Source organism: Monodelphis domestica, chromosome 5 (genome assembly GCF_027887165.1).
Source record: "Monodelphis domestica isolate mMonDom1 chromosome 5, mMonDom1.pri, whole genome shotgun sequence".
Classification (NCBI taxonomy): Eukaryota; Metazoa; Chordata; class Mammalia; order Didelphimorphia; family Didelphidae; genus Monodelphis; species Monodelphis domestica.
The window spans coordinates 304,579,604-304,600,841 of record NC_077231.1 but is presented as its reverse complement, the minus strand read 5'-3'; the positions used below and the strand labels follow the sequence as shown (position 1 = coordinate 304,600,841).

At 43.7% G+C, this 21,238-nt stretch overlaps 1 protein-coding gene across 1 annotated transcript in view; it reads left to right on the top strand.

Moving 5' to 3' along the window:
* The window catches only part of LOC103101598 (oxysterol-binding protein-related protein 10-like), a 58,907-nt gene that overhangs the window by 25,106 nt on the left and 12,563 nt on the right, over window positions 1-21,238 (top strand). The window contains exon 4 of the mRNA XM_056800379.1: window positions 3,685-4,255. Coding sequence (XP_056656357.1) covers window positions 3,685-4,255 — 571 coding nt within the window. The remainder of the gene's footprint in view (window positions 1-3,684; window positions 4,256-21,238) is intronic.

The window sequence follows — 21,238 nt, the reverse complement described above, 5'->3', positions numbered from 1 at the left end:
GATAGTAACACCTACCTCCCAGTGTTCTTGTAGGAATCAAATGACATAATGTATACAAATTGCTTTACAAATGAGGCATTATAATTGCTATCATCATCATCATTGGTTTGTTATACATGGTAGACATTTATCTCCTTTTGTACCTAGCATTTTGTAAATAGTAGGCATTTAACTTTTTTTTTTAAGCCTTACCTTCTATTTTAGTATCAGTTCTAAGATAGAAGAGCAGCAGGTGCTAGGGAATTGGAATTAAGTGACTTTCCCAGGGTCTTACACAGCTAGGAAGTGTCTGAAGCCAGATTCGAACTCATTTTCTCCCAATTCCAGGCCTGGTGCTCTATCCACTGCGCTCCCTAGATGCCCTTTATTAACCATGATTAGTGATTAACAATATCCATGGTTGACTCTCCATGACCCCCTTTGGGGTTTTCTTGGCAAAGATCGTAGAGTGGATTGCCACTTCCTTCTCTAGCTCATTTGACAGATGAGGACCTAAGGTAGTTGTTCTCTGTCTATAGGATTTTTCTTTAAATTTGTTAAGGAGAGTTGGTTAGTCTCTTCTATACATACAGTTTTCTACCATTTAGTAGCAAATGCTTTTCTAATTGAATGTTTTGGTGATGAATGAAGAACTGCACTGGGAAAGAAAGGATGAGCCATCCACCCAATGTGTGTGTTCTAATGAGCTGGATTGAAGGTCATTGGCAGTCATGGCAAGTGGCTGAGGGCTCAAGAAGGTTGGAGAGGGCAGAGCTGCCAGTGGCCAGCGCTGGGGCTTCCTAGGTTGGGTCTTCCTTCCTCAGGGGCAGGGCAGCCTGTGGGGTGGAGCACCAGAGATGGTGTCCTAGCTTTCCCTTTTTCTGCACAGAACATCCTTCTCTGCCATATTGGTGATGGTTCATTGTTCCATTTTCATTTTCTAGGGTTTTAGAGCAGTGATTGATTTATGACATGATTTATGATAGCTAAGCTGTGGGATTTTGGAACTCAAATGCCCTCCTTGAATATTCCCTAGCTGCTACTTCTCCTTTTCTTTCTCCTATTTCTTCTTTCTCCTCTTCCCCCTTCTATTTCTTCTATTCTCCTACTATTTCTTCTTCCTCCTCTTTCATCTCTTCTTCCTCCTGCTCCTTCCCTTTTCCTCTTTCCCCTTCTATTTCTTCTTCCTCCTTTCTCCTCTTCCTCCTATTTGTTCTTTTCTCTTCTTCCTCCTCCTATTTCTCCTTCTGTTTCTTTTTTCTCCTCCTGTTTCTTCTGTTTCTACTCTTCCTCCTCAACCTCCTCCTTCTTTTTCTTCTTTCTCCTCCTCCTCTTCCTCTTTCTTTTATATTTTCTTTTCCTCTTTCTCTTTCTTCTCTTCCCCCCCCCCCCTTTCTTTCTTAGAATTGATCAGCTAGACAATGGGAGTTAAATTACTTTCCTGGGGTCACACAGCTAGGCAATATCAGAGATCATATTTGAACCCAGGACTTCCTGTTTTCAGACCTAGTTCTCTATCCATGGAACCACTTAGCTGCCCCTTCTCCAGCTTCTTAATGACCTTCAGATGTAGCACCCAGAAGCTAGCAGTATTCCAGATGTAGTCTGACCAGAGTGAAGTGTCACTGTCCTCTGACCTCCTCAGTCCTGGACATGATTCCTTTCCCAATGCAAAGAGGCAAAGGATGGAGAAAAAAGAAGAAAGGGTCTGACTCTCCCCGTGTCTGATTTGGTGGATTTATCAGGTCTAAGCACGTGGCCGTAGCCGATTCCACACAACGTCTCTCCGTAAATTGCTGAGAGCACAGGGGCTGCTCACCCCTCCACAGAGGCAGCCACAGCTCATTAGATAAGGGACCTCAAGGCTCAAGAAATGCAACATTAGCAAAAAAGAAGAACAAAGGTACCATTAGGCTTGTTCATGGCCAGAATTTCTTATTTAACTCTTAATGGTCCCGAGCCAGACTCCCAACTCAAAAGAATGTCAGAATAAATGAAGCCAGGGCAAGAAACATTTATCGAGCATTTTGTGTGTGTCACTGTGTCAAGTGGGGCTGTTGGTGGGGGGGGGGGAGAGAAAAATGACCCCAAATGGCAAAGATGTGCCTTAAAGTTGGAGTCAGTGCCATTTGGAATGTATGTCATTCCTTATACTTTGGTGTGTTGCCAAGTACACTAAAATGGTTCAGTGGGCAACTAGTAGGAGAATAGATTACATTGAGCAGGGGAGAGGGAAATGAATTTGTAATATTTTTTAATCCTTGCTTTCTGTCCTAGTAACAATTCTTAAGACACAAGGACAAAGGCTAGGCATTGGGGGTTAAATGACTTGTCCAGGGCCACAGAGCTAGGAAGTATCTCAGATCAGATTTGAACCCAGGACCTCCTGATTCCAAGCCTGGCACTCCATCCACTGAGCCACCCTGTTCCCCCTGAATGAATTTTTAAAAGTTAGGTTGATCGATCTTAACCTGAAAGTTACAGTTTCCAAAGGACTCTAAAGGAGGGGAGGAGAGAGGAGTCCATTCCCTAAATGAGGGATCCTAATTCTTGCCTTGAAACTTTGGGATTTGATAACTAAGATCACAGGGATAAAGTCTTACAGAGCCCCTGACATCCAGGATCAGTGCCCATCCATCCATTTGCTGATTCAGTTTCCATTCTTTGGGGCTGGGAGGGGAAGCATGACAGTGTCTGTCAGACTTGGACCCACATAGAGTTAGATGGGAGCAAAGACAGAGTGGGTCCAGTGTCATCCCCGTGCCTTGATTCCTTTGTATCTGGAGCCACCTGGGTCACTCTCTCAGGGGAAGGGAATCTTCTCTGGCAGGGACTATACCGTTAAGAAAAATATTCTTGAGAAACTTAGTGGTGAGCCTACCGTAGGCTGAATGGCATCAGTCAGCATCCCTGCCTCATACATTGCTCCGCCGCTCCCCAGGTGTGTCCCATATCTTGTGCTTCTCTCTGAAATCTCCTCAGTCCTTTTGGCATCAGGAAAACGTTCCCAATCCATTTGCTTGTGACTGATGTTAGGAAAGAGGTGACAACAGACTTCTCTTGGCTATTTTGGGGGGTGGATTTCTTCCCATCTATAAATAATAAAGGCTTGAGGGTGGGACAAGAGAAGCATGTATGTTCAGGGAAACAGCAGTTGGGGGAGAGAGAATCTTTTTGACAGTGAAAGGAAAGGAGTATGGGGAGAGATAATGGGGGTAGTAAGAAAATCCCTGGATAGCATCCGAGAACCTGGGTTCAGATTCTGACTTGGATACTTTTATGCCCTTGGACAAGTTAAATTGCTTCCTGGACCTGTTTCCTGACATCTGTAAAGGGAGGAGTTTGGGCTAAATTGTACTCTTGAGGTTCCTTTTAGATACAAAGCTATGGTCTAATGACTCTAGTTGTTGAGCTCCTGTCTTTTGCTTATTATTGGGAAGACCTTGGAGCAGCCTTAGTTGCCTCATCTGTAAAATGAAGAGGTTGGACTTGATAGGATTACTTCCTTGGGAGTTGAGGACAACCAGGCTTAGGAAATTGTGACACTAATTTTTGCCTCAGTTTACTTGCCTGCAAAGTGGAGATAATGATACTTGTGGAGCTGTCCTTGAGTGGCTCAGAGGTTCTAATGGAATGTTGTCTGTAAAGTGGCTTGAGATGGTGATGAGGCCATCCCAGTAATTTCCTGTCTGCTTCTGACCATAGGTTGTGTTTCCCACCTTCATCCTGGAGAAGAGGTCCCTCCTGGAAATGTTTGCTAACTTCATGGCCCATCCAGATCTGCTCTTGTCCATAGGGTCCGGGACGACTCCCGAGGACAGAGCCATCTCTTTTGTGGAGTATTACCTGACGTCTTTCCACGAGGGCCGCAAAGGCTCAGTGGCCAAGAAGCCCTACAACCCCATCATAGGGGAGACGTTTCTCTGCTCCTGGGACGTCCCCCAGGACTGCATCAGGCCCTTACAAAGAGAGAAAATCAGGGTGGAACCTGAGGCTGAGGCCAGGGCCAAGGCTGTGGTTGAGGCTGAGACCAAGGCTAAAGCTGAGGCTGAAGACTTGAGAGTAAAATCAAGTGAAAAAAGGACTTCTCCCCATAAAGACTTTCACAAGCCAAAACTGTACAAGTTGAGGTTTGTGGCTGAGCAGGTGTCCCATCATCCCCCAGTATCCTGTTTTTACTGTGAGTGCAAGGAGAAAGGATTATTTGTGAATACCCACGTATGGACCAAAAGCAAGTTCATGGGCATGTCTGTAGGGGTGTCCTTGATTGGGGAAGGTAAGAAATGGATCCAGTTGGGTTTGGGGGTGGCATTTAAAATATACAGAGAAGTTTTCATAGCCCACTGAGATTGGGGCTAAAGATTTTCCTCCCTCCCCTCCCTCCCTCCCTCCCTCCCTCCCTCCCTCTCTTCCTCCCTCCCTCCCTTCCTCCTTCCTTCTCTTCCTCCCTCCCTCCCTCCCTTCCTCCCTCCCTCCCTCCTTCCCTCCCTTCCTCCCTCCCTCCCTCCCTTTCTCCCTTCCTCCCTTCCTCCCTTTCTTCCTTCCAAAAAAAGATTTTACCTTTGTAATAGACCTTTTTCTCAAGAGAAGCCTCTAGGACTATAGTAGCGTCATTCTAGAGCTGATGGTCTTGGAGTCAAAGCCCTTCTTTTGGCAGCGGAGGAAAGGAGAGGGAAGGAAGGGACTTGACACATAGCACGCATTAGAGGAAGATCTGAGACAGGACTCTAAATTGAGAGCCACAAGGGGACCTTAGTAATCCTCTAGTGTAGCCCCCTCGCTTTACAGTTAAGGAAACGGAGGCCCGTGGCGATGAAGTCACATGCCCCAGGCTGCTTGGGTAGTGAGGAATTGCTGTATCCAATGGCTTTGCTTAATTTTGCCCCTCCGCAGCCTCTGGGCGCTCCTCACTGCCCGTCACTCTTCATCTTGGAGCTCCTCTCCATAGGTTCTGGGCTCTGCTTTCTCTTGGTTCTTCTGCCCATCGGACTGCTCCTTCCCAGCCGTTGCTGGGTCCTCCTCCCGGGCCCCCTGGCAAGCCAAGGAGCCCCCAAGCCCGAGCCTGTGCCGGCCCCTCTTCTCTGCTGTCTCGCAGAGTCAGCGACCGTCTGTGCTGCCGATTCTCAGATCCGTTTATCCGCCGAAGCATCTCGCCGGCGTCCGCACTCCAACACGGAGCCCGTCATCTGCCCCCCCCCCCCACCTCCTCGGATGCCATTTTTACCTCGTTCTCATTCCCCCTCCCCAGTGGGTACCCCTGAGGGCTGCCCCCTGCTTCCCTCCCTTTCCTCCTGACACAGCCCCGGGCTGTTCCTCAGACAAGAGGAACCCCTCCCCTCATGCCTGGGCGGCTCTCCCTGGACTCCTTGGGTCCCAGCTCCCGCCTCCCCCCTCCAGGAAGCCCCCCCGGGGGGGTCCCTCCCACTCCTTTCCTCTGGAGCCTGTCAGAGGCAGACACTCTGGTGCGTAGGAGGCGCTGGATGGGTGTGAGCTGTCCAGGGGGCCGAGGAGGGACCTCGCAGGTCCAGAGACGTCCCAGAATCTCCGGGGTTGGGGCCGAGGTCTGGCCGAGGTCCGGCCGAGGCCAGCCTCCCCGTCAGGACGACTCGGGACCTCCAGCCTCCCCGCCAGGCTCTCCGAGTGTCGGCCCTCCAGCCGCCCTCTTCACCCACGCGGGCGGGACTTGCCCTCAGAAGATGGCTGGCACCGTGCTAGGCACGAAGGGGTCGCAGGCCCGGACTGTCGCTGCTGCTCTGGGGAGCCCTGCCGCCTTGGGGCTCTGGCCAGAAGTCATGGAGACGCTCTCAGACACTTGGCTGGAAGGTGCCCCTGTGGATCCGGGGGGAGTCTGGACCCCACTGAGGCCTCCGAGGCAGGAGGCCGGGCCTGGGGGAGGCCGTGTCTGGGACCCGCACCAGGAGCGGCCTAGCAGCGGCCTCAGCCTTCCCTTTTCCCTCAGAGCATTTAGGGTGGGAGGATGGCTGGGGCTTAGCATCGCCAGCAGCCCGGCTGGGCCCCCCTCTAGGCACAGGCGCTCCCCGCAGGCTCTCCCCGGGCTGCCTCGGAAGCTGGACCTCTTGGGCAGACGCCGCCCTCGTCCAGCTGCGGAGCTCCTCGTGGGCTGACCCGAAGGATCTCTGGCTGTCAGCGCCCGAGGGGGCAGCAGAGCCTTCGGCTTCCTCCGACGGGGGGGCGGGGGGAGGACACGGGGGGCCTCAGACACTTCCCGGCCGGGTGACCCTGGGCCGGTCACTGGGCTCCGCCGCCTCGGCCTCGCCCTCGTCTGTCTCGGACCCGGCGCAGGCCTGACTCCGTGGCGGGAGAGAAGCAGGAACATGGTGGGAGCTCTTTGGGGGGGCCAATGAAGCTCCACAGCGTGCAGGCCCGTCACGAGGCGGATTTCTGGGCCCCCCGCTGGAGTCTGAGGCCTGGCAGATGAGCCTGCGGGAAGGGCGGGGCCTGGGGGGGACCTTCGCCCTCCGGGTGGGTTTTGTCTCGGGCTTCGGCCTGGGGGTCACCCGGGCTCTAAGCCGGTACCAGAGGACTCCCCGAAGCCCCCAGCTGGGCCCCGATCCGCTGATCGCCTCCATCGCGGCGCCCAGAGACACCCGAGAAGACCGTCTTCTGAAGGAGAGGCCGGCTCGGACGTCCAAGCCCTCTCCAAAGGCAGCAGCCCCCGGAGCGAGTGAGGCCTCCAGGCGAGAGGTCAGCCTCCGGCCCAGGACTCGGCCTTGCTCCGTACCGCCCGGAGGCTGAACATCGGGCACCAAACGAGCAAACCAAAGGTCTCTCCGGTCTCGGGTTCAGGGGAATCCCTATGGGTTCTGTTGGAAGAGCACCAGGACGCTCCTCCCGGCGGGTCCACGAGCGCCTGGCTCCGGTCCTAGTGTAGGAGGTCCGGCCGGCCGCTGTCCTGGGCTGTGCCAGTGCGGCTTTACCTCTCCGTCCACCTGCCGTATGCCGGGGCCAGGGCCTTCACAAACGGCCTCTCGGCTCCCTCTCCGGGGCCCCAGGCCCGCCTCCCTCCCCGTGGGGTCTCGTCTCCGGTCCGGGTGACCAGAGGGACGTCCGAGTGCTCCATGGCGGACCTGCCGGCTTCATGGCAGGCAACCAGGGAAGCGCCGGGGAAACCTGCTTTTGAGGAAGCTTCGTGCTTGCTCGAGTGACCAGGCAGCCGTGAGCAGACCCGGCGGCCTCCCATTCGGCCAGACTGGACGCTGCTCTAGCCAGTCCAGGCCGGTCCCTCTTCCAGGAGGCTCCTCTCAGCATCCTTCGAGGCTCTGCTCCCGCACTGTCTGTCTGTCTGTCTGTCTGACGTGTGTCCCTGCAAGGAGGGGCTCAGCCTTGACGTTGGGACCCCCAGCATGTGGGACAGCATTTGGTAGCCTGGAAGCGCTTGAGCATTAGATATTATTGTGCTTTATAGTATTATAGTTAATATACTTTATCATGTACAACAGAAGAGAACAGATAATGAGTTTATACAGAAGTAATTACCACAATGACTCATGGCGGAGAGCCTGGAGGAGAGAACCTTTAGCCAGAGGGGAGGGCGGCCAACAGTGTCAGAGGCTCCAGGAAAGGACGACCTTTGAATTATTCTTGGTGATTCAGAGATCTGAATATTGAGAGCCAGAAGGGACCTCAGGCGGCTTCTAAACCAACCTTCTCCTTTTACAAATGAGGAAACTGAGCTTGTGAGGGGTGACTTGTCCAAGCTCATGCAGAAAGAGAACAGGTAGAACTTGAACCCAAGTCCTGAGGCTCTAAATTCTGTGCTGCTTTTCATACCATAACCGTTTTCCTCACTGGTGGACAGAGCCATTTCACTGTACTGATGGGGGAGAAGATCAGATGGCAAAGAGTTAACAATGAGTGACCTGTAAAGGGGGGCAGGTTTGGGATTACAGAGAATTTTCCCAAAAAGTTATTGGAGGCTTAGCATCATGCCTGGCACATAGTAGGCACTTAATAAATGTTGATTAATTGATTAACTGAGTGAGATGAGAAAACTGGGCCTGTAAGAGTAGGAAAGTTCAAGGGAAGATTAAACACTTTTATTTTATTTTCTTTAAGATTAGGGAGACAGGAATATGCTTTGAAGGCACATGGGAAGGTTCAGAATGATGATATAGGAGAGAGAAGGGTGATTTTCAACACGTTTCCTCAAATTATAATTTCAGAATAATATAATTTCAGGATTGTCCCCTTCTCTACCCCCTGTCAGAGATGGTAAGCAATACGATCTGGGTTATATATTGATGTATTATCATGTAGAACATACTTGTATACAACCAAAATTTGAAAGTAAAGCTTTAAACAAATTAATGTGAAGGAGAAAATGAATTGATCTGCATTCTGGCTCCAGCAGTTCTTTCTGTGGTGGTAGGAAGCATCCTTTGCCATAAGTCCCTCAGAATTGTCCCAGATCCATGCATTGCTGAGAGGAGCCACATCTCTCACAGTTGATCATTCCAAATATTGCTGTTACTGTGGACAAAGTTCTCCTGGTTCTGCTTATTTCACTCTGCATCCGTTCACGCAAGTCCAACTTTTTCTGTAATCATTGTTTCTTATAGCACAACAGTATTCCATCATCACCATCTACCACAATTGTTCAACCATTCCCCAATGGATGGGTATCCCCTCAATTTCCAATTCTTTGCCACCACAAAAAAAGCAGCTATAAATATTTTTGTATATGTAGTCCTTCCCCCCCCCCCTTTTTTTTTAATCTCTTTGGGATATAGACCTATGTTGGATCAAAGGATAGTCATAGTTGTATTGTATAGCTCTTTGGGCATAGTTCCAAATTGCCCTCCAGAATAATTGACTCATTTTACAATTCCACCAACAATGCATTAGCACACCCCAATTTTTGCCACATTCCCCTGTAGCATTTATCACTTTCCTTTACTGTGATATTGATCAATCTGATAGGTGTGAGGTGGTACCTCAGAGTTGATTTAATTTACATTTCTTTAATTAAGAGAGATTTAGAAAATTTTAATATGATTATTGATAGGTTTGATGTCTTCATCTGAAAACTGTTAGTTCATATACTTTGACCATTTGTCAGTTGGAAGATTGCTTGTATTCTTATAAATTTGACTTTGTTCTCTATAAATCTGAGAAATCAGACCTTTTTTAGAGAAATTTGTTGTACATTTTTTCTCAGTTGTTTCTCTTTTAATCTTGGTTACATTGTTCTATTTTGTTTTTTGTTCTTTTCAATTTAATATAATCAAAATTATTTATGTTACATCTTGTAATATTCTATATCTGTTGTTTGGTCATAAATTCTTCTCTTCTCCATAGATCTGACAGCTAAACTATTCTATGTTCCCCTTATGTATTAGTCTTGATATCTAAATCATATACCCATTTTGATCTTATCTTGGTATGGAGTGTGAGAATATTGGTCTATAGTTTCTACCATACTGTTTTCCAGTTTTCCCAGCAGTTTTTTGTCAAATAGCAAGTTTTTACCCTAAAAGCTGAGGTCTTTGGGTTTATCAAACACTAGGTTGCTAAAGTCATTTTACTATGTTGCCAATCCGGTTGCACAAAAAACACTTTCTTGTTTCTCTCTGGCCTCTTTGTTGTTGATAAGAGGGTCTAGAGTATGTTTTTATGGTTTGTAAATTCTTGATTTTTTTTTGCTTTAAAAATTCCTCAGTATGGTGTAACTTTTGTTTTAATTCTTCCTTTTCCCATTCTTGCTCCCTTTGATTATCAAATAAATAAGTTGCAGTGTCCTTCAGCTCTGTAATCGAGATAGTATCATACCTTGGGAAAAAGTTTCTAAAAAATTCCTTAACTGCATATTACATCCACATAAAAATTGTCTCCTTATGTGTGCTACAGATTCTTGTGAATCCTGATTTATGCCCATGATAGACTCAATGCTTTCAGACAATCTTATCGATACATGTAGCCAGGTGTTCATCTTTTTCTTGTGTCATTTTGTCAAATTTGTTCCGTGCATTGGGCTTGGAACAAAAAGATTTGATAGCTTGCAGAAGGTCTTCTCTGCATTTCCTCAGATAAGAAAAACTTGCTGGGCTAGCAAAATCAAAGTCCTCATTCATTTGCCTTGGGCCAGTTTGTCAAATTAGCATCCTGTCTCGTCTTCTCTATGAACTGCCGGTGTTCATGGGGGCTAAATACTTCTGATAATATTATATCTGTATCATCAAAGTCAGGCTCAAAGATTTTGAAGGCCTGTTTCACTTCTTTTAGACACTTGTAGGGTTCATAGAGAAATTTTGGAAACTGACGTTTCAGAGAGTCCAAGTCCTGAGTGGAAAAAGATTTATGGACTTTTGAATGTAGTGTCCCATCCCCATCAGTGATTTTAGCTATGTCTCTTAAAGGTAGGATTTTCTGAGCATCTGTGACCTCATCAGATGTTATATTCTGTTTGTTGTTTTCCTCTGCCTTAGTATTAACTTTGTCCTTTGCCCTTGTCTCATTTGCTTTGTTTGTATCTTTCTTCATATCTTTTCCATTAGTCACTTCATCCTCTACCATTTCTTCCTTTATTTCTGTCCCTTCCTTATCGGTCCCTTTTTTCCTTGCTTGCTAGATATTCAGAACACATTCTTTGAACCATCTGTTCTAATTTGTCATCAAGTACTAATAGTTGAGCTGCTTTCTTGGGTGTAATTAGTCTCAAAACATTTCTCAGATAGGAGAGGGTCTGAATCGTGGCCATAAGAATAACATAATTTGTGTAACCACTTGCCACATCACATTTTTAGAAATTGGTATCATTATTAAAAAGGAAGTCGAGTTTGCTATGTAATTTACAGTATCAATCATAACTCCAGTCATTGCATTATAGATGAAACTATATCCAATAAATAGCCACAGCCCCTATTACAGATGCCCAAAATAGCAATTGAAGCATCATGTTGTTCTTTGTTGTTTCTTTCCCAATACACCTGTATATTCTTTTTTCAATAGCCTGGGTTGGATTCAAGTTTTCTTGGTAGGGTTGCCAAAATTGTAATAGTGGGATTGATAGAAGGGGACCTCAAAATGCTGGGAACAGGAAAACAGCTGCTGGAGGGGACTGATTTAAATGTAGCCCCACTAAGCTTAATGGAGTCTGGACCTGACCAAGAGGGAGTCAACCTCTGCCAACTTTCTTCTGTATGAACTTTGACAATCTTCTCTCCTATTACAAACTTCACAAACAGTCTTTTGTATACTAAATGGCTGATTTATTCTTGAGAAAGAAAGATTAAAAAGGGGAAAGGGTAGGACAGAGGGATTGAGGAGACCCTACCCCTATCCATTCTATAGCTATATTTGATGGGAGATCAAATTATCTTTCAAGAGAAAATTGATGATTCAGGATGATTTTCAACAACAAAGCAGAAACCCTTCAGCAACAGCCAGGTAGGAAAAGATATATGGAAAACCAACTCTGCTCCCTAGCTCTGGTCAGAGTCTCTGGTGAGAGGGAGTGAGTCAGTCAGAGAAGTGAAAAGAGTGACCAGACCTAGTTCTGGCCAACAGTTTTTATCCTTTTGAATCTTCTTTGGAATTCCATTGGATTCTTCCCCTGCTGTCTCATGTTTGTTCCATCTGCTTCTCATGGGTCCATTTTCATTACCTTTCATATTTTCCCTGCTTTTTGACCATTTCTCTTGACTACACTCTGTATATTGTGTATCTAATCTATTCCATTGATCCATCATTCTATTTTTCAGTCAGAACGAGACTGTTTTGATGATTACTTCTTTATTATACAATTTTATATCTGGTACTACTAGCCCATTTTCCTTCACATTTTTTTCATTAGTCCCCTTAATATTCTTGATCTCTTTTGATTTCATTATTATTTTTTCTAGTTCTCGAAATTATTTGGTAGTTTGATTGGTATGACACTGAGTAAGTAAACTAATTTAGTTAGAATTGTCATTTTATTTTATTTGCTCTGCTTATGTAGCCATGAGCAATAAATATTTTTCCAGTTGTTTAGGTCTGACTATTATTTGTATGAAAAGTGCTTTGTAATTGTGTTCATATATTTCTTGGGTTTATTTTAGCAAGTAGATTTTCAAGGATTTTATATTGTCTAGAGTTATTTTAAGGGGAATTTCTTTTTCTACCTCTTGTTGCTGAAATTTGTTAGTGATATATAGAAATGCTGATGATTTGTGAGTTTTTTTGTATCTGCAATTTTGTTAAAGTTATTATTTCAGCTGTTTTTAGTTGATTATTTAGGATTCTATAAATATATCATCATACCATCTACAAAGAATGACAGTTTAACCTCCTCATTGCCTATTTTGATTCCTTCAATTTCTTTTTTTTATTGTTGTCAAAGCTAGCATTTGTTAAATTTTATTGTGGTTGGACTTGAATATTTAACTTGTGGTCACCAGGGATTTAATTTCTAAATCCCAAAATGAATTATACTCAAGTAAATGGAATTATGGTAGTTTATTTTACAATAGAGGGAAGATATTAAGGAAGAGAGAAAAGGGGAGAGAGAGAGAGAAAGCTTCTGTTTCCTCTGAACCAGTTAGAAATTCTAAGGTACCAGTCAGGGGAAAGGAGTCTTAAGACAATGGGTCTTTCTCAAAGGTTCACACCTCCAGAAAGGACAAGGAACTAAGTCAGCCTTTCACTCACCACAGTGACTGTCTAAAAAGAAAGGAGTCTGAGGTCTCCTGCACGAGCTCCTCCAGGGGTCCAGTTCCACAGCCAAGTGTCTTCACTCCAAGCCTGAGTGTCTGTCTTCCAATCTCTCCTCAAGTGTCTGTCTTCCAGTCTCTCCTCAGAGTTACTCTTCTTCATTCTTGATTGACCCTTGTGTGCCTCTGTTTCCTCTATTTAAAGACATTTTTCTCTTGTGTCAAGTCCCCTAAATTTTTACATCTACCAATCACAGCAGACACTCCTCTCCACTCCATTGCCCACTCAATATATGAAATGGGTGTTCACATCTTTTGTGGTTAGCTAACACCTTTTTTGTAGTTAGTTAACACTTTTTTGTATTTAAAATGGGTAGATCTACTTTAAATACTGAGTTAATACTTTGGGGATTGAAATCTAAAAATAGAGGATTACAATTCAATCTTCCCAATAAAGGAAGAGCTAAGTACTTTCATTGTTACAATCAGGAGATAGCCAAATCCAATCTTCACACAATTCTAGTACAATATTAAATAATACTGGTGATAATAGGCATTCTTACTTTACCCCAGAGCTTTTTGGAAGGCTTCTAACATCCTTATTGCAAATGATACTTGCTTTTTGTTTTTGGTAGATACTACTTATTTTAAGGAATAACCCATTCATTCCTGTGCTTTCTAGTGCTTTTAATAGGAATAGGTGTTGTATTTTGTCAAAGGATTTTTCTGCATCTATTGAGACAATCATGACTTCTGTTAGTTTGGTTATTGGTGTGATTAAATATGCTTATAGTTTTACCAGTTTTAAACCAATCCTACATTCCTGGTATAAATCCTATTTGTCATAGTGAATGATCCTTATGATATATCTTTTGCTACTATTTTATTTTAAATTTTATTTTAAAATTTTGCAACAATATTCATTAATGAAATTGGTCTGTACATTTCTTTCTCTGTCTTTGCTCTTCCTAGCTTAAGTATCAGCACCATATTTGTGTCATAAAAATTGGTAGAATTTATTCTCTATTTTTCAGATAGCTTGTATAATATCAGAATTAATTGTTCTTTAAATATTTGATAGAATTCACATGTGAATCCTGGAATTTTTTTCTCAGTAAGTTCATTGATAGATTGTTCAATTTCTTTTTCTGGGGTGGGTTTATTTTAGTATTCTATTTCCTCTTTTGTTAATTTAGGCAATAAGTTTTTATGCCCAATTACATGGTCAATTTTTGTCTATGTACCACATGTACTGTTGAAAAGAAGGTATATTCATTTTAATTTCCATTTTTCTCCAGAGATCTACTTGTTCTAACTTTTCTAAAATTTCACTCACTTCCTTCACTTCTTTCTTGTTTATTTTTTAGTTAGTTAGTTAGATAGATAGATAGATAGATAGATAGATAGATCTGAAAAGGGGAAGTTTTCTACTGAAACTCTTTTAATTTCTCCTTAAAAATTTTGGAGGTTATACCATGTGGTGCATATATATTTAGTATTGAAATGACTTCATTGTCTATGATACCTTTTAGCAAGATGTAATTTCCTTCCTTATCTCTCTTTTTTTAAAAAACCCTTACCTTCCGTCTTGGAATCAATACTATGTAGTGGTTCCAAGGCAGAAGAGTGGTAAGGGTTAGTTAATGGGGGTCAAGTGACTTGCCTAGTCAAGTGACAGCTGGGAAGTATCTGAGACCAGATTTGAACCTAGGACCTCCCGTCTCTAGGCCTGGCTCTCAATCCACTGAGATACCCAGCTGCCCCCCTTCCTTATCTCTTTTAATTAGGCCTATTTTTGCTTTAGCTTTGTCTGAGATCATAATTGATTCTCTTGCTTTTTTTTTTCCTTCAGGTGATGCACAATAAATTCTGCTCCAACTCTTTACCATTACTCTATGTGCATGTCTTCCTGCTTCAAATGTGTTTGTTGTAAATAACATATGATAGGATTCTGGTTTTTAATCCACTCTTCTATCTGCTTCCATTTTATGGGTGAGTTTATCCCATTCACAGTTATGATTACCAACTGTATATTTCCCTTTATCTTCTCTATCCATGTAGGAATATAAACAATTTGACCTTATTGAATTCTTTAAATTTTCTTTCTTATTTACCTTTTTCAAGCTTCTCTTGAGGCTTGTCTTTGAGCATCACCATTCTGTTTAGGGCTGATCTTTTCATCAGGAATGCTTGGGAATCTTCTGTCTTATTCAATCACTTTTTCCTCCTGAAAGAATATACTCAATTTTGCTAGACAGGTAATTTTGGGTTATAAACCAACATTTTTGCCTTCAAGAATATCATATTCCACACAGTCTGATCCTTTAACGTGGAGCCTAGTAAGTCCTATGAAGTCTTGACGGGAGCTCCATGGTATTTGAATTTATTCTTTCTGGCTGCTTGCAGTATTTTCTCCTTGACTTGGGGCTCTTGAATTTAGCTATAATATTCCTGGGAGTTGTCAATTGGGGATTTATTTCTGGAGGTGATCTGTGGATTTTTTTTCAATTTCTATTTTACCCTCTTGTTCAAGAATATCAGAATAATTTTCTTTGATTGTTTCTTGTAATATGATATCCAGACTTATTTTTTTAAAATTATGGCTTTCAGGGAGTCAAATAACTTTTAAATTGTCTCTCCTGGATCTATTTTCCAGGTTATTTGTTTTTTATGAGATATTTCACATTTTCTTCAATTTTTTTCATTCTTTTAATTTTGTTTTATTATTTCTTTACATCTCATTAAATCATTAGCTTCTAGTTGCCCAATTCTACTTTTTAAGAAAGTATTTTCTTATTGGATTTTTGTGCCTCTTTTTTGTTTTGGTCATATCTGCATTTTAAGCTGTGATTTTCTTCTTGCATTGCTTTTCTCTTCTTCATTTTTCCTCTGCCTCTCTTAGCTGATTTTTAACATTCTTTTTGAGCTCTTCCAGAACCTGAGACCAATTTATGTTTTTCTTTGAAGTTTTGTATTTTTTGTTTTGTTCTCACTGTCCCCTTCTGAGCCCTTCTTTGTCGCCATTAAAATTTCTAGGATTACTTTTTTTTTACTCATTTTCACAAACTTTTTCTTGACTTTAACTTTTATCTTAAAGTTCTTAAAGGCTCTGTTTGCAGGGTACAGTGGGAATTCTTTTGGACTTCAGTTTTTTTCTTGCTGCTACCCTCAGCTCTTATTCTGGATTTCTATAAGTTCTAGGTCTTCCAAGGTGGTATGATGCTTTGTGGGCTGAGAGCTCCAAAAGCCACTTCCCACTGCTGATTCAGTCTCCCAGGGACTGCTGATGGCTTGCATGGCTCATAGCACTGTGAACTGTCCTGTGCTGAGGCTCAGGATCTAGCCTCAGGCTTGGGCAGGGGCTTTTGGAGTCTCACTCTGGGCCTGATCAGGTCTAGCATCTTGTGAACTGCCTTGCCCTGGGAGCTTGAAACATCATCTTGAGCATGGGTAGGGGCTCTGGTCCTTGCTCAGGGCTTATACAAGCCAGTAGTACCCCAGTAGGCATGGGCTGGGGCTGTATAGTGTTCTCTCCGGGTTCTGCTTATTTCATTCTGCTTCAGTTCATGTAAATCTTTCCAGACTTTTCTGAGCTCCTCCTGCTTGTCATTTCTTATACCACAGTAATACTCCCAACCATATAGTCTTACTTTATTCTCATACATTTGACTCATATTTTTTATGTATTTGAGAAATAAGACCTTTATTAGAGATATTTGTAAAAAATGTTGCACCATTTTGATTGCAGTGCATTAATCTCCATACGATTTCCTCTTGTTTAGTTTCTGACCATAACCTTCCCCAATATGCTCTGTTTTCTATCAGCCCCACCCCCTTTTTATACTCTTTCCCTCCTACTCTCTGGTAGGGTAAGATAAAGTTCTATACCCTATTGATTGTGTATGTTCTTCTCTCATTGAGCCAATTCCAATAAAAGTAAGGTTCACAGATTCCTTTCCCTACCTCCCTCATCTTCCCCTCCCCTGTAAAAGCCCTTTCATGCCTCTTTAATGAGAAATAATTTCCCCCCGTTTTCCTCTTCTTCTTGTTCCAATTCATTCCTCTTTGTCATGCCTTAATTTTATTTTTTTATATCATCCCATCATATTCTACTTACACTCTTGCCCTCTGACTACATAAGCTTCCTTCTAACTGACCTAATAAGTTCTTAGGAATATGAGAATCACCTTCCCATGTAGGTATGTAAAGAGTTTAAAGTTATTGAATGTCTTTTTATTTTCCCTTTCTGCTTACCTTTTTATTTTTTTCTTGAGTCTGGCATCTGAGAGTTAAATTATCCATTCAGAAGTGATCTTTTCATCAGGAATGTTCAAAAATCCTTTATTTCATTGAATTATTCATCTTTTCTCCTCAAGGATTATGCTCAGTTTTGCTGAGTGATTCTTTGTTGAAATCTTAGTTCCTTTGTCCTCTGGAATATCATATTTTAGGTACTCTGATCCTTTAATGTAGAAGTTGCTAAATCTTATGTTATTCTGACTGTGGCTCAAATTGTTTTTTCTTGGCTGTTTGCAATATTTTTATCCCTTACTGGGGAGTTCTGGAATTTAGCTTTAATATTCCTGGGAGTTATCCTTTTGGGATCTCATTCAGGAGGTGATTGGTGGATTCTATTTCTAGATATTCTATCATCTTTCAAGAAATTATCAAGGAAAATTTGAAAGATGATATCCAAGTTCTTTTTTTTGCTGATGGATTTCAGGCAGTCTAGTAATTCTTAGATTTTTCTATATCTTTTGGTTTTATTTTCTAGGTCAGTTGCCTTTCCCATGAGAACATTTTACATTTTCTCCCATTTTTTCATTCTTTTGACTTTGATTGTTTCTTTATATCTCCATTGTGTCATGAGCTTCCACTTGTCCAATTCTGATTTTAAGAGTTTGATTCTCTTGAGTGGGCTTTTGTACTTACTTTTTCCATTTGGCCAATTCTGCCTTTTAAAGAGTTCTTTTCTTCAGTGAATTTTTTGTACCTCTTATTCCATTTGGCTAACTGTTTTTTAAGAAGTTCTCTTCTTTGGATTTGTGTGCCTCTTTTACCAATTGGCATATTCTGTTTTTTAAGATATTAATTTCTTTAGTATTTTTTGTATCTCCTTTACCAAGCTGTGATCTTTCCCCCTCATGGATTTTCCTGTATCGCTCTCATTTCCTTTCCTATTTTTTCTACTTCTCTTATTTGATTTTTGAAAATAATTTTTAATTTCTTCCTTTCATTCTTCTTGGGCTTTTAACATTCATGTTTTTCTCTGAGGCTTTGCATGCAACAATATTGATTTTGTTGTCATCTTCTGAGTTTGTGTTTTGGTCTTCCCTATTACTAAAATAACTTTCTATGTTGTTTCATTTTTTGTTCTTTGATCATTTTCCTGCCTTTTTATTTTAATTTTAAAAATTGTTCATTGGACTCTGTAATTGTGGTGAAGGGAGCCCTGTTCCAAGTTTCAGGTATTTTTGTGCAGCTGCCTTCAGAGTTGGCTCTGGGAATCTATCTGCTTTCAGTTCTGCTAAGGTGGAATGATGTAAGGATTGGTGTGTTTGCCTGTGATTATCTGTGAGTAAACTCTAGCACTCTTTTCTGCCTTGAAACAGTGACCAGGGTCCCCCTGTTTCCATGTGGCCACAGAACTCCTTTCCCTGAAACTGTGTCCTGGGACTGCCACCTGGGTCTGTGTATGAGCAATGCAACAAGAGTCTTGCCCCCAGAGCCAGCAAAGGGGGACCTCTATAATCTGATTCTAAGCAGGTATTTAACCTTTTTTACTATCAGTGTCTGAGAGCTCCAGAAGCCTTTGTTGCTGCTTCAGATGCTCCAAAGGTCTGTTGCCCTGGTGGGGCTGCTGCTCTTTTCTCCACATCCATCCCAGGGCTACAGATCTTTTATGCTGGCTTTCTAAGTTGTTTGGGTTGGAAATTTATTTTGCCCTGTCTCTTTCTGGGTTATGCTGATCCAGAGTTTACTTTGAGGCACTATGTCATAGCTTTTGGAGAGTAATTTGGAGAGAACAGGTAGATCTGTGCACCTTCCCTGTCATCTTGGCTCAGTCCTCCCCTTCCCTTTAATATAAGAAACTAGTATTCTGGGGGCTCAGCCAGCCTTAGTTAAATTTATTGCTTGCTCTGATTTTTAAATAGGAGTCGGGTCCCTTTAAGATGGAATTTCCTAGTGTTCTAGAGAAGGTGGAAAGTTTAGGCAATTTCTAACCCACCACTGAGATGAGCGCTACTACAGGTGCCACTACCAGAGGAGTGCCTATATGTGAAAAGGGGGGGTGTTTTCCTGAAGGGTTTAGCTCCTTCGGTCTAAGGGCAACAACAAAACGGCCCACAGAAAAAGAGTCTTTGGGTGTATAGATATTCCCCATCCTAAAGTCCTGTGACTGTGACTGATTGTTTGAACATAAATACAGTTCTTTCCCTTTCATTTAGAATATGTTACGGGGTTGATGGTCTGTTTTTTTTCTTTTTTTTTATCAATGGTGTTGCTCCCTGCCATGGTGCCCATCACAATCCATCCACTCCTTATCCTCTGGGATTCTCATCCATAATTCCATAGGGATTCACCCAACATTCTTGAGGCCTTCTCACTGAGAGGAGGTACAGAGGAGAGAGCACTGGACCGAGAGTCAGAAAGATCTGAATTCAAATCCCACTGCAGTGACTTAGTTTGCTGCCTCAGTTTCTTCATCTGTAAAATGGTGAAAATAAAAGGACTTACTGGTGTTGTGAAGATGAGATCTTTGTAAAAAGCTCTGAAAACCTTAAAGTATGATGTAAATGTTACTACTATGATTAATGATTTCTCTAGGCCTTTCTGATTATTGTTGACTTTGGATCCTGAAGAGTTCATGTCCATTTAATTGCACATGCTAACATTTGTAGTATATGTTTAAATCCCATATAAAATGTTTCTATGTGAGTCGAGTGGTGCTGAGGGGCAGGATCCTCTCCTGTTTACACAGTGATGGAAAACCTATCCCTGGGGCATCGTTCTTGCCCCATGTTCTGGGCATTGCCTGAGTGTTCTTCCGTACTCCTGAGAGTCCCCCTCTGGGGATGCTCGCCCATGAAGCTGCTCCTTGAACCTCTTTGATGGCCTCGAACCTTTATTCCCATCAGGGAGGCCTCCATCCCCTTGACTGATCCGGTGGGGGGGGGGGAACAAGAGGAATAGAGTTAACCCTGCTGAAAGGAAAGGCTGGGGACACCCAAGAGGCTCAGTGAATGGAGAGCCCAGCCTAGAGATGAGAGGCTCCAATCTGGCCTCAGACACTTCCCAGCTGGGTGAGCCGGACAAGTCCCTTCACCCCCAGTGCCTAGCCCTGACTGCTCTTCCGCCTTAGAACAAGATATGGTATTGGCTCTAAGACAGAAGGGAAGCATTTATTTTAAAAATGATAATAAATAAAGGGAGAGGCCATATCCATCCTCAGCACTCTCACCGGTCCTCCCTTAGGAACCTAACGTCAGTCAGGCCCTGTGCTCGGCGGATCCAATGAAAATTCATCCCTTTCTGCTTTCGGGGAGCTTCTACATTACTTTGGGGACAGGATCCTCATGTCCCTGATGCACACACTATGTCCATTGGCGTAGCCGTATGGAAAGGAATGTTGGGGGGATCGGGAAAGGCCTGGGTGCGAGTTGTGAGAAAGGAGATTATTCCATGAGAGTCACTGCATCAAAGGGACAGAAATCGGTGTTTGTGAGGGCGGATTTCCCTCGAGTCCCAGGAGCGCTGATTGGAGCTGAGAAGCCCCTCCAAGCCCCTTGTTTAATGAAAGGGGACACAGAGGCCCGGGGAGAGGCCAGTAAGCAGCAAGGCCAGGGTTCAGAGCCATCACAGCACTGACCCGCCCCTACAAGAATGAAGCTGAGCCAGGAGAAAGTCACCGGAGATGGGGGAGGCCGTGGTCTGCCCGCCCTTCATCTACAGAGACACCCAAGGGAGGCGCAGACCCTTTGGTGGTCTTGGGTGAGAAGGAACTGGTGGTGTTTGTGAGCTCTTTGGAGGAGGCTCCACCCCACCCCCCTCCCCTTCCCTGGCAGCCCGGCTGCTCCACCAGGCTGGCTGATTGGTCTGTGAATCAAACTCTTTCCAGTGTTTCATGGCCTACACTCTGGAGGAATCCCTTGTGTGTGGCCTGAACCCCCCCTTTATGGCCTCCTCTTAGCGGACCCCAAAGGAGCGGGGAGCTGTCGCCCTAGGCCCAGGCATGTGCCACTTCTCATTCTCTCTTTCCCACCCATTTTTCCTCTTCCCAGAGTCTTCACTCTTCCTCGTTTCATCTTCCCAGTGGTTAGTAACAAAGCATAAGCTGCTGACCCAGCCTCAGTTTCCCCATCTGTAAAATGGTAGCCTGGGGTCGGGGGTGACCCAGACAGCCTTCTCCATTAGGATCTCGGGCATCATATTGTTTAATGAAACAAAATCCCACCTTCCCATTGGAGGGAGAGACAGGGCTGGTTGGGAGTCCCCCTTGGAGGATGAGAGACACCCTGTTTGCCTCCTTCCTGGGGAAGCTCCAGGCTCCAGGCTTAGCTTTTAGCATCCTCGTGTGGCTCCTCTGGACGTGTGCTCTGACCATCATG